Source organism: Monodon monoceros, unplaced genomic scaffold (assembly GCF_005190385.1).
Source record: "Monodon monoceros isolate NGI ecotype Baffin Bay Population unplaced genomic scaffold, NGI_Narwhal_1 Super_Scaffold_22, whole genome shotgun sequence".
NCBI lineage: Eukaryota > Metazoa > Chordata > Mammalia > Artiodactyla > Monodontidae > Monodon > Monodon monoceros.
Genome location: NW_021703779.1, coordinates 59,806,344 through 59,822,681, shown reverse-complemented (window position 1 = coordinate 59,822,681; position 16,338 = coordinate 59,806,344). Strand labels below are relative to the sequence as shown.

The window sequence follows — 16,338 nt, the reverse complement described above, 5'->3', positions numbered from 1 at the left end:
AATCCTTTTATGGATCCCATGTCAGCTCCAGCTCCCATTTCCCTCATGACCATTAAAAAAAAATACCAAGAAACACTTCAACATTAATAGAAGGGTTTACAGTGAAGAGAATGCGCCCCTCCCCAACCCTACCTCACTCCTAGAGGTGTTAACAGTTTGAAGCACAACATGCGGAATCTTCTCTGTGAATATGCAAATATGGATTTACATTCCTTTTGTCTCCTAAACAAGTGAAATTAAATGTCACCTACTATTCTAAGACTTATTTCTTCAAGAATATCTTTCCATATTAGCACATGTAGATTTTCCTCATTCTTTTTCAACAGTTGCATATTTTTTGACTGGACGTACCGTAATTCAAACTCTCTGCTACTAATGGACATTTAGCAGGTTTTCGATTTTTCATTCTCTCTCTCAGCAGTTCAACACTTTTATTCGAGCTCCCATCCCATTTTCACTTTTCTCACAAGGATTATTTTACTTATTCCACAGAGGAAACTGAAGCTATGAAGTGTGAATTCCTCCAACTTTCTATCTCCCTCATCTATAGGCTGATCTGTAACTCCAACTCCTTCCTTCCTTTGTGGGGGGGGGGGGGGGGGGGGGGGGATCTCTTCTCCTATAGGAGGAAATGCTATCTATGCTAACATTCCTTCCTGTTTTCACAGAGGTCTTTCCAACAATTATCTTCTCTTGCTTTTTTCCAACCCCTCCTTCTCTATTCCTTTCTCCCTTAAACCTACGTAAGCGTAAGCGTACTTATTTATCTTCCTTTTTTTTAAATTTTGGCTGCGCTTCGCAGGCGCCGCATGCAGGATCTTAATTCCCTGACCAGGAATCAAACCTGCGGCCCCTGCAGTGGAAGTGCAGAGTCTTAACCACTGGACAGGCAGGGAAGTCCCTATTTTTCTTCCATCTTAAGACTCTCCCCCTCTTTTATTCCTCACAGCCTAGCTTCTTGAAGGGGTAGTCTATGATCTCTCTTGTCACTTCCTCATCTTCCATCTGTCCCTCAACCTCCTGCTGGCTGGCTTCTAATCTCACTCTCTTGCTAGCTAAGGTCACCAGGGACCTCCTAGTTGCCAAACCCCAAAGCTCTCAGGCTTTATATTACTTTACTTCTCTGTGGTATAGATGCTAAGTCTTTTTCTTTTTTCCTTTAAACCTCCTTCCTTGGTTTAAGAAATATCATTCTTCAAGTTTCCCTTCTATTTCTGACCACCCCTAAAAATTGGTCTACACCAGCATTCTGCCCTCCATACTGTTCTGACTCTACACAGGCTTCCTGTGTGATCTCACCTACTCCCAAGTTTGCACAAATCCTAAGCTTTCTACCTATCATAGTTTAAACACACGTGCTTCCCAACCGAACTTAACTATTTCTCCTACCTTCCACCCTCAATCTGTTCAGTGAATGGCCATCACCATTTACCCAATCACCTAAGTCAGAAACCTAGATTCCACTTTTTTTTTTTTACTTTCCATTATCCAATCAGTCACCAAGAGGTACCTCTCATTTCACGCCTACTGCCAGTTTTAAGTCTCCATCATCTCTCATCTGGCATCAGCCCTCCCCAGCCCATCCATTTTCCACACTGTGCCAGTGATCTAAGATGAGCATTTGAACCTGAGCCTTGTAAATAATCACTACACTACATATGTCTCCTATATTCCATCCATCCAGAACTAGTTGTTGTTCCATGAACAGACCATGTACTTTCATGCCCCTAAGCATTCTGTTCCCTCTGCCTAGAATACTTCCCCCGCACTGACCCCGGCAAACTCCTCCCTACTCTTCATGATCTATCTGAAGGGTTCCCCTCTTCGAAGGCTTCTTATCCTTACTTCATAAGCAGAGTTGGTAACTCCTTATCACCATGAAACTTTGTAAATATTTATTGCAATGATCATTTCTTATTAAACTTATTTATATTTATGTGTCTACCACTCATTCTAGACCTTAAGTGCCCTGCCATCAGAAACTGTATCTTAACGTCTGTATCAGCATCTAGCAGACTACTTGATAAAAATAGGTGGCTCGATAAATGCTGAATGAATGAATACCATGTACCCAATCAAGCTAAACCAAAATTCTGGAAGCCACCTTTCATTCTTCCTTCTCCACTCCCAAATGCCAATTGGTCATCAAGTCCTGTTGATTCTATCCCTTAAACAGCTCTCAAATTCATCCCCCTCCTCCCCATCTTAATGCTACAGCCCTGGTTCAGGCTCCACTACCCCATACTTGAACTAGATTTGCCCCTCTCCAAACCACTCTCCGCACTAGTGCTGGAATTTTTTTAATTTTTTTATTCCAAAAATCATACATTCTTGTAAAAAATTCAAATACAGAAATAAAAGCACAATACCCCACCCAGCATACACACAAGCATATAGCCCCCTCCCCTCCAATCCCCCTCCCCTCCAATCCCACTCCCCAGAGGTTATCACTGCAAACAGTTTTGTGTATATCCTTTCAGATCTTTTCCTTTGCATATACACATATATATAAGCACATATAAATACACACACATGGGTTTTGTCATTTACAAAAACGGTATCACACTTGTTACATGATTGTTCAATTTTTCCTCATTTAATATACAGAAAATTTCTAAAACACAAATCTGATTATATCACTCCACTAGAGCACCTCATTTCTCATAATATGAATTCATATGCATTAGCATCAAAATCAAAGCTCTTGACGATATGCTTCCTATCCATCTTTCAGTCTCATCTCTAGCCATTCCAGCATTTGAGGGACTGGAACATAAACCACCTTAAATCCTTTCTGGAACAAGGCTGGTACAAACAAACAAACAAACAAACTAGGAACACACTCTGCCATTTCTGGAGTTCGTCCTTTTCACTTCATGTTACACTCTGCCTGCACTTTTCCATCTGGCAAGCTCCTACTAATTAATTCTTCAACAATCAGCTTAAAAATTACCTCTAGGAAGACTTCCCTGACTTTTTCAGACATGATCACTCTTCTATTTTCCCCTATACTTTATATCTAGCTTCTTAATTGCACTTATCTCACAGTACTGTAATGATTTATTAACGTCTTGAATTCCACTCCCCCTCCCCCAACTTGATGGTGATATTGTTCAGTGAAAGGAATGCGTCTTATTTAATTTTGCATCCCAAGGTTTTGATGGAATGCTTACCATGGAGCAGACGCTCAGTAATGAATCTGTTGAGGATTTTATGATTCTAGGAACATTTACTGAGTACCTACTCTGCACAGAACCATATCCTAAGCATGAAAAGAAACAGAAGACACAGTCTTCGCCCTAAGGAACTTACCATTTCCCTACCATTTCCCCTGGGGGGGAGGGACAGAACGCACTTACATGGCAACATATCATTTCTGACATATAGGCTGTTTCAAACATTTATAGTTATTTGCCTCCAATCCATTTAGGAACAAGGCATTGTATAATCAAATAAATAATAAAATAATGGGCAGTTCAGTTTGTCCAAGAGGTTTATGTTTTTAGTGTGGCATAGAGTCCACCAGAATCCAATTCTCTGTCCCAGCAGAGGGGCTGTCCCCTGTTCCAGCCTGCAAATTAGAAAACTGAGATGATACCATGCTTGGAAATTTTCTAATACATCAAGAGGACATAAAGTTATTAGTTATTTCATGATTTCTCTTCTTTCCCCAGGAAAGAATGATACTAAGAGCAATAAATGGAGTTAAAGGGGGCACTGGAGAAGATTACTCTTTGTTAGTGGTAGGGGGAAGGGGGTTGCTTGGTTTTAAATCAAAGGGTGGCACTGCCCCCAGGAAGATCAGAAGAGATGATTTTTTATCAGTTACTTACTTACTAATTTTTTTTTTTTTTTTTTTTTTTTTTGGTACGCGGGCCTCTGACTGTTGTGGTCTCTCCCGTTGCGGAGCACAGGCTCCGGACGCGCAGGCTCAGCGGCCATGGCTCACGGGCCCAGCCGCTCTGCGGCATGTGGGATCTTCCCGGACCAGGGAATGAACCCGCGTCCCCTGCATTGGCAGGCGGACTCTCAACCAGGGAAGCCCTTACTTACTAATTTTTAAAGGCTACGGTACTAGTTAATCTGGTGATTTCAAGATCAGACACTGTACAAATATAAACAAATGGGGGAAAGGTGAACCACCACCACCTAGGCTGGAGAACAGGGAAGGCTGACCAAGGAGGCCCAAAGGAAGCCTCATTCATCAGAGTCCAAGTCACTGTCCCCAGCAATGGAGTGGAAATCCTCACTGTCCTCCTCGTCCTCTGACAGGTGGACCTGGCTTAGTACACTCGGCCCAGAGCGCTGCTCTTCCTCCTCCTCATCTTCTTCCTCCTCTGATACCTCATACCCACCGATGCTGCTGAAGCTTGTGTCTTGGGTGTTCGACTTGGGATCAGGCTCCTCATAGCTCCCATAACTGAGAAGAGAAACATGTCATCTCTCAAGCTCGGACACCATCCTCTAGCTGACCAGTCCCGTTCTTGGTGCCACCAAGGGATCAGCCCATCTCACCTCCCCTGGACACTAAAATGATGGTTCTGGACTGTTCTACAGGTCTCTGAGAGAAAAATGATCCTATTCAAAAACATCAACTTGCCAACTTCATATACGCAAGAATCTGAATGAAAGAAACTCCCCTACACCTGAACAACACACTGCCAGCTTACATGACCATAAATGCTCTGAGAGCCTCATAGTTTCGTCTGCCACTTACAGCTTCACTCATCTACATATCCAATTAGTCAACAGTCCTGAAGATTCTACCTTTTCAATATATCTTGTCTCTATCCCCTCCTTTCCAGCCCTATTCTGCCTGCCTTGGCTTAGTCCTTTGTGATCCCTGGCTGCCTGCACCACTGAAATCAGTCTTCATGCCTCCAGTCTTGCTCTCCCCCAATTAATTCTTCACATTTCTGCCAGAGTGCTGTTTATTTTTGTTTGTTTGTTTATTCTTAATTTTACTTAAAAAAACCACAAGTAATGCACGTTCACTGGTTAAAAAAAAATTAGAATATACACCAGAAAAAAAGAAAAAGAAAAAAAAAAACACCAATAACTCTACCACCCAGAGATAATCTTTTGGTATATGACCTTCCAAATTTTTTTCTATGCACTTCACTTTGATGCTTAAACATTTTCTTTTTCTTTACAAAATTGGAATACTCTACATACTCTTCAGGAATCTGCTTTTTCACTAATGTCTATAATGAACATCTTCCATGTCAATAAACATACATCTATACCATCATTTTAATAGCTGCATGGTATTCCACTGTATGGCTGTAACAGGATTTATTTCAGTCTCTCACTAGAACATTTAAGCTGTCTTCAATTTTCCCACTATTAGAAACAATGCTGTGATAAACATCCTTGTACAAACATCTTGATGAAGGTATTTTATTGTTCCCATGGAATAACTTCCTAGATATGGAATGTGGGGGCCAAAGGGGATGCACGCTTTTTAAGTTTCTGATTTATAATGATAAATTGCTGTATCCCTCTCACCTACCCCTTTCAATTTACATTATCAACCAGTCATTTCAGAATGTCTTTTTCCTCATGCCTTTTCCAACACTGGGCATTATCATTCATTTTAATCTTTGCCCATCTTATAGGTAAAAAAATTGCATTTCATTGTTTTATTGCATTTCTTTCTTAGGGAAGCTAATTTTTCATATATTTATTGGCCATTTGCATTTCTTTTGTAAACTGTTAATTCATGGCTTTTGCCCATCTTTCTTTTGGGGCACAGAGCAACTTTTCCAAAATACAGATCTGATCATACTACGCTCATTCAATGTCTGCCCCAAATTTTCAGACCCTTCATGATTTGGTCCTTACCTACTTCTTTAAACTGTCTCTATTACACGGATCATGATCAAAACCTCCAGCCACACTGAGCTACTTGCATTCTCTAGAAGTGTTTCATGTCTCTGTGTCGTCATACATGCTGTTCTTAGTCTCTGGAATGTCCTTCACTTTCCTTTTCATTTAGCTGATTCCTATTCTGATTCAGCTCAGCTTCTCTAACCAGCTCCCCTACTCCACTCCTACCCAAGTCCCAGAAAAATCCTGTCGCTGCCTATCAGAGCACTTTTCTTGTTACACTGTGATCATCATCTGTTTGCCTGTTTTAGATTTCCCACTAGACTGAACTCCTTGAAGCAAGGACAACATCCTTGCTTTTGTACTTGTAAATATTTGCTAGATGAATAGACTCTTAACTGCTTGCTAGATACCTGTGGCTTAGATGTATCATATGTACCTTAAATCCAACATGTCCACAGACAAATTCATTTTTTGCCTCCTTTCCCACTCCATCTAATACCTGTTTTTCCTCTTTCTTCTCTCAGTGACATTCCCATTCATTATATATCTAATCTCCTTACCTCCTAAATCCAATTGATCTACCCTCTGAACAGTTCTTGAATATGTCCCTTCCCTTTCTTCCACTCCTAACAGATTCTAGCTGAATTCCTTATCACTGCCCTAGAGTTATTTAACACACAAATTTGATGTTACTTTTTCTTAAAGTGATGATTCCCATTAACCACAATCCAAGTGTCTTAGCATACCAGTTAAGGTCCTCTACAGTATAATCCCTTGCTACTTCTAGAGTCACAACGCCCAGCAACCTCCCTTCTGTCTGGAATTTACTTTGCTGTATTTCTGCACCTTTGAACATACTGTTCCATCTCTAAGGATCTCCTCACCTGCTGCCACTTATCTACTTAGTAGACTCCTATTCATCCTGTAAGGCCCAGTTCAAATGTTCCCTCATCTGTGACACTTTCCCTGATTACTCCAAGCAGAGCGATATACTCCCTCCTCAGTGGTGACTTGGCACTTTGTACTTAACCTATGCTATGTAGCTCTTATCACACTGTATTTGTAATAATTTCGTTGTATCAGTCTCTTCCACTAGACTGTGAGCTCCTCAAGGGCAGGATATGTCTTGCTCCTCTGTGTATCCCCAAGGGCCTAGCACACACAGTGCCTGGCCCTAGTAGGTGCTCAGGAAATGTTTGATGGATGAAAGTAATCTGATGCTGGGCCCTCTGACATCATAGCTGGGCACTGATGCCACAGCCCTGTAGTGTGTTGCTACCAATTACCTGATGTTGCTATCCTCCAAACCATGAGAAGCCTCCCCACCGTCTCCCTCATAGGACATCATGCTTTCTTCATTTTCCATGCCCATCCTTGTGTTCTCCTGAAGCATGCGGGGCTGTTTGGGTCTTATCCCACCAGATCCCACATCAGAGTCACTTCCACTTTCACTCAGCTGGATAGCTGTGAAAAGAGACAGATCTTGAGATAAGTTTGACAAAGAATTAACATCATTGGCTTAGTCTTCCAGAACTAGTTAATCCCATGCATCTACAGAGGCATCTTGCCTGGACTCCTCACCTCAGAGGATTGCCTAGGGTCGACATTGACAAGATCTGTAGTTTGGAAAGAGAATTAAAAAATCATTTCCTTTTTCCATTTCAGTGCTATCTATCTGTTCTTCCCCTCCCATCATCTCCTCCTATACTCATCCCCTGCCATTGCCATTAATCCACAAAAAAAATCCCAAAGCAGGATCTTTTTTCTTCATTTTCCTTCCCTATTGCCACATATAACACTTCTATCTCGTTTTTATCAAGTATTTAAATCAAAACCGCTGCTTTGGCATTGCCTTTTTGACTGTCATCTTTTGTACCTCCTGTGTTGTATTTTTTCACCTCTTCTAAGACTAATGAATTTGATCAGCCTATGAGTGAGTGCTCAGTACCCTGAGGTCTACTAACGGGACTTCAATAAAAGAGCAATTTCTGGTAACAGCATATGTGGCCCAGAGCTTCCTCCCAAGTCCTGAGGGTGCCATGGTGAGCTACGTACCAGAGAAAGGGTTATCTCCTTCTTCATCACTCCCGGCATCTTCCTCATCATCTTCTCCTTCAGACATAAGCAAATCCTCATACAGGACACTGGCTTGAGGCTGTTGCACAGTTCCCTCCTCTTCATCTGCAAGATCACCATCTGCATCTTCACCTTCCTAAATGAGACCAGTTGAGGATCAAAGTCCCATTAATCGACCAAGTAAAAGACCAGAAGCCACCACCAGCCGCACCCCCCTTGCTGCCTTACAAGAAGTTACATAATTTTGGTGGATAGATTTGTTTAGCTGGTTCTTAAAGTCAGATTGGGCCTCACTATGGAGACCTTCTGATAGCGCCTGGGGATTTGGCCTGTCCTGTACTACTGGGGCTCCTACCATATAAGGGTATAATGTAACCATAAGCTTTCTGTAAGCATACTCACTGGGGCTGGAGTCTTAGGTTTCCCATCCTCCTCATCATCATACCCTTCAATATCTACATCAGAGTCTTCCTCGCCCAGCCTACCTCGGCCCTGGCGCATCTGAGTAAGGAACACAAATAGCACATCATTGAGGGACGTGCCAGTAGGAGGAGTTAACCAAGGGCTCTCACTCAGGACCGATGCTCCTCCCTGATATCCCAGCCAACCCCACAGCTAGTGGGGGCTGTTTACATGTGCATTTTCCCCCATTCATTTTTTGGAAATCACAGATAGGGTTAAAAGAAAAAAAAACAAAGAACAGGAAGGCCTTGGTCTACTATTACTGTATCATCACAAGGAGACTCCTCCTTTCTAAACCAAGCTTTCCCTAGCTTGTGTTGGACTCTTTGGGACAGAAAAACCCTCCTGGATTTTGCACTCTCCAGTGGAACCCTGACTGAGATCAGCTGATAAGATTTCTGGATTCAGATCAGGAGTATCTGCTGATACCTCAAGAAAAGGCCAACTTAAAAAACTTAATTTTAAAAATAACTTTAATTTAGGTAACTCATATACAGTAAAGTAGCAGGGCAATTATTTTGAACTCTGTCTCTGAATGCAGTTGGTCTTTCTAATCACCTGTCAGGCTGCTGTAATGCCTCACACATTTTTCACACTTGTACCTTCCCTTAAGTTCTGCTGTGCCTGACTCTGCCCATGGTGACAGATAGAAGACAATGCCAGTCATGCGACCTGCCACCGTCCCACCTTGAAATCACATTTCCAGGCCTTCATTCCCAGGGCCAAGGGGTCCAATCATCATCCTTGACACATGTCCACACATCACCACCATCACTCCCCCATCCCCTACCCCCAAGCACACTACCAATCTCACAAAGAGAAAAAGAATATCCTACCTGTGTCACCTGCTTTTCTGGAGTGGCAGTGGGAATATCCAGGACAGACATATTGCTCTCATCTTGAAATACAGAGGCATCTCGAGACATACTGAGGGATGTGTTGGTATCATACAAGTCAGGAGGCTGTGGCACAAATCATACAACTTAGCTTCTATTTAGTAAAGGGAGCAAGAAATACAGAGAACTACCCTTTAGAGCATTCACTGCAGAAAAAGGTCATGCAGAACAATCCATTTAAAGAGAAAACATAGTTTTGACATAGTTTTATGGACAGGTTTTTGGGAATCTCACAAATGTTGCTCATTCTAGCAGAGAGGCATCTGATGCATATGATCAGAAGCCTGAAGCAGAAAAGCATCAAAGCTATGGGACAATTCTATGTCCTAACAGCCTTTATGGTCAATAACCTAATTTCTTCTAAGCCTTGTCTTATTGTTTTTAGGCCCAGGGCTTCATACCAGTGCCATTTAGATTGTTTGGTTTAGAGACATCTAATAGAAAATGGGATAAAGAAATTTCAGTTCCAACCAGAGCATGGAATGGGGTAAGAGCTTATGAGCTCACCAGAGGATGCTACGAGGCAAAATGGCATGGTGAAAAACCATGGACTTTGGAGTAAACTGCCCTGGGTTTGAGTCCTGGCTCTACCATTTGCTAGCTGAGTAACTTTAACAAATTACTTAATTTCTCTAAGCCTTGATTTCCTCAACTGTGAAACACGGATGATAATGTCTACCTCACAAGGTTGTTTGGGAGAATTAAGAGATGTGTATATGCTCCTTACCCAATGCTTGGTAGTCAACAAATTATAGCTTCCTTCCTTCTTCCCTCTCCTGAAGAGAACAGGGGTTTAACAAACTGTCTATTCAGTGAAAGGAGGGCAGGAGGGACTAAAAAAGAACAGGCTGGAAAAGTAGGAAAGCATTCTCTAAAAAGCTGGCTGAGGGTAGAAATATTATGTGGCTATTAAAAATGTTTTCAAAGACTATTTAATGAAATAAAATGCTCACGATATAATGTGAAGCGAAAACAAGACAAGATCATAATGACCAATTTCACTTTAAAAATGTGTCTATAGGGCTTCGCTGGTGGCACAGTGGTTGAGAGTCTGCCTGCCGATGCAGGGGACACAGGTTCGTGCCCCGGTCTGGGAAGATCCCACATGCCGCGGAGCAGCTGGGCCCGTGAGCCATGGCCGCTGAGCCTGCACGTCCGGAGCCTGTGCTCCACAACAGGAGAGGCCACAACAGTGAGAGGACCACATACCGCAAAACAACAACAAAAAAAAACAAAAAAAAAGTGTCTATAAACGCACACGTACACGCATTACAGATTTGAAACACGCCAAAATGTTCAGTGGTTGGTTCTTTCTGACTGGTGGACTTGATTTTAGGTAACTTATTTATTCTGTATATTTTCCAATGTGTCCCAATGAACATGTTACTTTTATCAACAAAAAACCCACATGCGTTACTTTGCTGTTGGTTCTGTTGTTGTTGTTGTTGTTGTTTTTTTTTTTTTTTAAAGCAAACAAACAAGGCTGATTGGGAACAGGGTTTTGGAGAAAGAGAGGCAAAACAGAATTCAAAGCATTACACTGCAAATAAACTAGTTGTGGAACAAAAGAAGAGAAAATCAGGGAATGAAACGCTATGTGGGAAAATGTAAAGCAAGCAATTTTAGAGAAAGTGTTAAGCTGAATGTATGGTGCAATACAAGCTGGGTAGAAATAGTTGAGTGAAAATACATTATTGATTACCACCATTTAGAGCTGGAAGTAAAGTATGATTACTGTCATGTTTCTACACAACAAAATTGTATTATGACAGGTTAAACTTACACAAACACACTTTAATAGCATTTGGGTTTGAGAGTAGTTATGAGTAAGGACAATCACTCATGCGCATCTTCCTCAGGTTTAGAAATAATGCACTGGGCTTTCTAATTTAAAACGTGTATATATGAGTGAAGGCAATGATCAGAGAGTGAACTGGAATAATGAAGTGGCAATACCTACACCCTACTCCTCATAGGAGATCCTCTTAACTGCACAAAACAACAGCTACTGCTCCGGAGGAAGAACAGTTGCCAGGTTTTCCTCCACCATTTGAGATAGTGTGGGAGGGGAAGGGAAGAAAGGAAGATGGCTTCTGGGTCTAAGGGTCTGACTCACCAAAGGGCTAGCCTTAGGCTGTCATAGAGCAGAGCAAACACGCCACTCAGTAGTTAGACTCTCCTGGGGAATGACGGCTAAAACCCAGGCTTTAACTTACCACAAAGGGTCTTGTGGAAGCTGTGGGCCTATTAGCAAATAGGACCTTCCTGGGCAACAGCACTCACCCAAGCAAGCCCCCTTGACCCAATCTGCCCACACACTCCAAGAGCCTTTCCTTGTTCTGGGCCTGGAAGATGTATCTTAGGGCTCTTTATACTTGGCCCCTCAGTGGCCTAGGTTTTGGGGTGAAAGAGAGAGTAAAAGATAGATAAGGAGAGTGCATGAATGAGATATAGACAGCAATTATCCAACAGAGATCACACAGGTTGCATTATTAGTTCAGAGTGAAACCTGAGCAGAATGGAAAAACGTTTTCCAGTGGGAACTGGGAGAAATACGCATTAGAATATTTGGTTAAATTTGAAAGGGCCTCTGAGAACCCTGTAGGTGACTTTCATACAGATAAGAAAATAAACATTTCCTGAATGTCTACTATGTGCTGGGCAAATGACCTTGTTTAATGTTTACAACAATCTTGAAAAGTACATTTTAGAGAAACGGAAACTGGATTAAAGGGGTTAATTTAACTTCCCAAGTGCACAAAGCTAGATAGCAGCAGAGCTAAGACTCAAACCCAGGACTGTTTTATACCAACCTTCATGTACTTTCCACTTTACCATAGTGCCTCCAAGACAGTTATATTCTGGTAAGTCTTATTATTCAAATACACCAGCCCTCTAAGAGTATAGTATACATGAAAGAGACTCTTAGTATATTCAAGGGTCAGATCAGAAAGACTAAAAATTTCTTATTAATCTTGCTCTCTAGTCTTTCACATGAAAATTGAAGAACATTATAAAACATTACCTGTCTTCATTTATGGGGAGAGCGAGTCAATCCAGGAAAATGGGTGACATCTGAGCTACACTGAGATCTCAGAAGGAATGAGTAATCAGGCATCTATAAGGCACAGGAACAATGTGGCCCATGTCTATACTCTAGGGATGTCCTAGAACCCCAATGCATGAGGCAAGGGAGCCCCAGAGACTCAAGAGAATGCCTCTGGCCATGGTAGTCAGGAATCTGGTATTCCTAAATACTGCCTAAACAACTAAGACCCCACCCCATTCATTCATCCCATATCTGTCTCTTCTGGATTCAACAAGGCTACCAAGACCCACGGCCCTCACTCACCTTAGCCTTTGAGAAGACAAGAAAGCACACGAAAGGCATATGAAGAGGAAGGACAGAGAAGAAGGGTATCTCAGTAAATACATCTGTTAACATGCTCCCAAGTTCCCAAACCAAAAAGAAAACTGTAAGAGGAGGCTTCTAGTCCTCAGACTCACCTGAGGTGTGTAAGGCCCTGGGGTCATTGGGTCCAAGCTTTCTAATTCTGCTTCCTCCAAAGCTGCTTCTTTAGCTGTGCAAATATCCTTCTCAAGTTGAGTCAAATGCTCATCATACTGAGAAGTAAAGAAAATTAGTGAATTCATTCAACATTTGTTTTAGACACTGGGGATACAAAAGTTGTAAAAAGAGCAAATGAAAATCCCTGTCTTCGAAGAGCTTCTATTCTAGTGGCAGGACACATATGGTAATTAAAGTAAATAATTACATAGTTTATTAAAAACATTTAGTGCTAGGTAAGAAAATAAAGCATGGAAGGAACTAAGGGATGTGGGCTGAGGTTTGGGGTGGGATATTACATTTTAAAACAGGATAGGCAGAGAAGGCCTCCTCATCACTCTAGGGAACAAAGGGATTCCAGAAAGCTAGATCCTAAGGGGACCTCCTCTTTACCACTTACCTCAGTCAATGTCTGGTAACAGACGTTCACAATCTCCTGAGCAGTCTTGGTATACTGACTTTCAGGCCCTAAAAATGAAAAGAGAATGCCATTACCTTTGCAGACTTCAGTTCCAGAAATTTACATTCTGTCACCAGCGGCAGTGCCCCATTACCCTAGATCCAAAGAATCATGCTTCAGCTTTAACTTGCACTCTTGCTCTACTTTTGGAGGTAGAAAATTTCAAACACATACAAAAACAGAGACACTAATAAAATGAACTCCCATGTACCCATTACTCAGTGTCAATGATTATCAATACATGGTCAACCCTGTTTCATTTACACCAACTTTGACACTTCCCAAATTATTCTGAAGCAAATTGCAGCATTTCATTTCATCCATAAATTGTTCAGTATGTCTTTAAGGACTCTAAAAAAATAACTATGTATGATACTATAACGGTAGATACTTGTCACTATACATCTGTCAAAACCCACAGAATGTACAATAACCCAGAGTGAACCCTAATGTAAACTATGGACTTTGGGTGATAATGATGTGTCAATGTAGGTTCATTGATTGTAACAAATGTACCACCTTAGTGGGGGACGTTGATAACAGGGGAAGCTGAGCATGTGTAGGGGCACAGGGTATATGGGGACTCTGTACCTTCTGCTCAATTTTGCTCTAAACTGCTCTAAAAAATAAAGTCTATTTAAAAAAAAAACAAACAACTGTATTACACCTAAAATAGTAAACAATAATTCTTTAATATTATTAAACAGCCAGTCAACATTCAAATTTCCCCAACTGTTTTACAAATGTTCTTTTACATTTGATTTTTTGGAATCATAATCCAAATAAGGTCCACACACTGCATTTGACTGATGTAAGACACTTTAATCTATTAGGTGATGCTTAACCAAACTACACAGCTCCCCATACAGTTTTTGTCACAAGTTGCAAACTGGTGGCTTGCAGGTCAATCCAATTTTATTTGGCTCACAAAAAAACCAGTTCAGGTGGTGATCGTTTCATAACGTGCAGAAATGTCAAATCATTGTATTGTACACCTAGAACTAACATGCTGTTGTAGGTCAATTATACTTCAATTAAAAAAAATATCACTTCAGTTTGGGAAAATGGATTGAGCTGTACACTCATAATATATACACTTTTCTGTATGTAAACTATACCTCAATAAAAAGTTTTAAAAAAATCTTAGTTGGCAACATTCAACAATCAAGAGATTTCATATAAAAACCCAAATGTCTGGCTTCTCTTAAAAAAGTAAAAGATGTGGCAACACAGTTATAACATTCTCATAATGCACCGATGGGCTGGATCTGAGTAGCAGCTGTCCCTTTTAGATAAGGCATGTGTTTCCCAGGTTACCTTGGTCCCTACCAGGTCTGCTTAATTCATTTACGCCTGGACCCTGAAGGCATCTGAGTTTTTACTCCCTGCCTTAACTGCTTTATAATATTCTTTAACATACTGTTCATTCACCTAATCATTCATAAAACATTTTTGAGTACCTTCTAGGTGCCAGGCACTAGACACAGAAAGGAGTAAGATATAGACCATATCCTCAAGAAGTTATGGTCTAGCACAGTGAGATAGACTATAAACAAATGGGGCAATACAATGCAGTGAAAAAATCTATACAGGGCTCAGTAGAGGCACAATGGAGGAAGTGGCCAATTCTGGGATGTAAGAAGGAAAGCAGAATTAGGAAAGGCTTCACAGAGGAGGTGACACTTGAATTAAATGTACTATTTATCAGGATGTAAAGGATAAAAAATATACCACATGTGAAGTTCTCGTGCCATAACTACTCTGACTATTGCAAGCTATTATACAAATAAATAAGTCTCCTTCAGTTAAAATCTCTCACAAGCATAGGTCATCTGTTCTTTTATTTATTAATTTATGGCTGCGCTGGGTCTTCGTTGCTGCATGCGGGCTTTCTCTAGCTGCGGTGAGCAGGGGGCTGCTCTCTTCGTTGTGGTGCGCAGTTTTCTCATTGCCGTGGCTTCTCTTGCTGCGGAGCACGAGCTCTAGGCGCGCAGGCTTCAGTAATTGTGGCACTCGGGCTCAGTAGTTGTGGCTTGTGGGCTCTAGAGCACAGGCTTAGTTGCTCCGCGGCATGTGGGATCTTCCTGGACCAGGGCACGAACCCGTGTCCCCTGCATTGGCAGGCGGATTCTTAACCACTGAGCCACCAGGGAAGTCCCAGGTCATCTATTCTTTATAAAAGATAAGTAAAGCTGTGTCCTCACACAAGCTGACTGTGCCAAACACAAACCAGAAAGAAAACGCAGTCAACCAAAAGATATTCAGGACATGTATAAAGACAGCCAGAGCTGGCTCACAGTCAAGAACAGTCTGAGTGATAAGAAGACCGAAGCTGAAGTTTCTGAGTTCTAATCTTCTAGGGCCACCAGTAGATTGGTCCTCAAAGTACTGATGGACACAGACTGCAAAAGTTATCAGACAAGCTTTCATGTTGATAGAAATGCATGATGTTAGAGAAAACAGGCTGCATACAGGTTAGAGCCCTCCTTCACCAGGCCAGTACAACATCAGCTTATTGCAGTATCCTGGCTCTTATACCTACCTACCTGACTCATCCCTCAAACTCCAGCCTATAGAATAAGAATTCAGCTCTTCAGTTTTGAAACCTAAACATACACCAACGCTTTCAATATCTCAGTGCTCTCATAATACAAGGAAAAATTAGTTTATACATTTGCAAAGTTTTCTCTTACTTTAAACCATTTAAAAGATGTGACCTCGGGCTTCCCTGGTGGCGCAGTGGTTGGGAGTCCGCCTGCCAGTGCAGGGGACACAGGTTCGTGCCCCGGTCTGGGAAGATCCCACATGCCGCGGAGTGGCTGGGCCCGTGAGCCATGGCCGCTGAGCCTGCGCGTCCGGAGCCTGGGCTCCGCAACAGGAGAGGTCACAACAGTGAGATGCCCGTGTACCGTAAAAAAAAAAAAAAAAAAAAAAAAAAAAAAAAGATGTGACCTCTTCGTCACCCATTTTCTTTGCAACACACAACTCTAAAGAAATACCCACGGGCTTCCCTGGTGGCGCAGTGGCTAAGAATCCGCCTGCCA

General features: G+C 41.8%; 1 protein-coding gene across 12 annotated transcripts in view; it reads right to left on the bottom strand.

Annotated features, from left to right (window-relative positions):
* Positions 1–16,338, bottom strand: part of TAF1 (TATA-box binding protein associated factor 1) — a 98,613-nt gene that overhangs the window by 4,478 nt on the left and 77,797 nt on the right. For 4 of the 12 annotated variants that reach the window (XM_029240661.1, XM_029240662.1, XM_029240663.1 and 1 more), the window contains exons 33-38: positions 13,235–13,302; positions 12,774–12,890; positions 9,207–9,332; positions 8,311–8,409; positions 7,888–8,044; positions 7,119–7,296 (exon numbers count right to left, since the gene is read on the bottom strand). In XM_029240661.1, the coding sequence (XP_029096494.1) occupies positions 7,119–7,296; positions 7,888–8,044; positions 8,311–8,409; positions 9,207–9,332; positions 12,774–12,890; positions 13,235–13,302 (745 nt within the window). Of the gene's footprint in view, positions 1–1,144; positions 4,421–7,118; positions 7,297–7,887; positions 8,056–8,310; positions 8,410–9,206; positions 9,333–12,773; positions 12,891–13,234; positions 13,303–16,338 lie in introns of those variants that run through there. The other 8 variants (XM_029240660.1, XM_029240665.1, XM_029240668.1 and 5 more) reach the window with 5 other exon arrangements.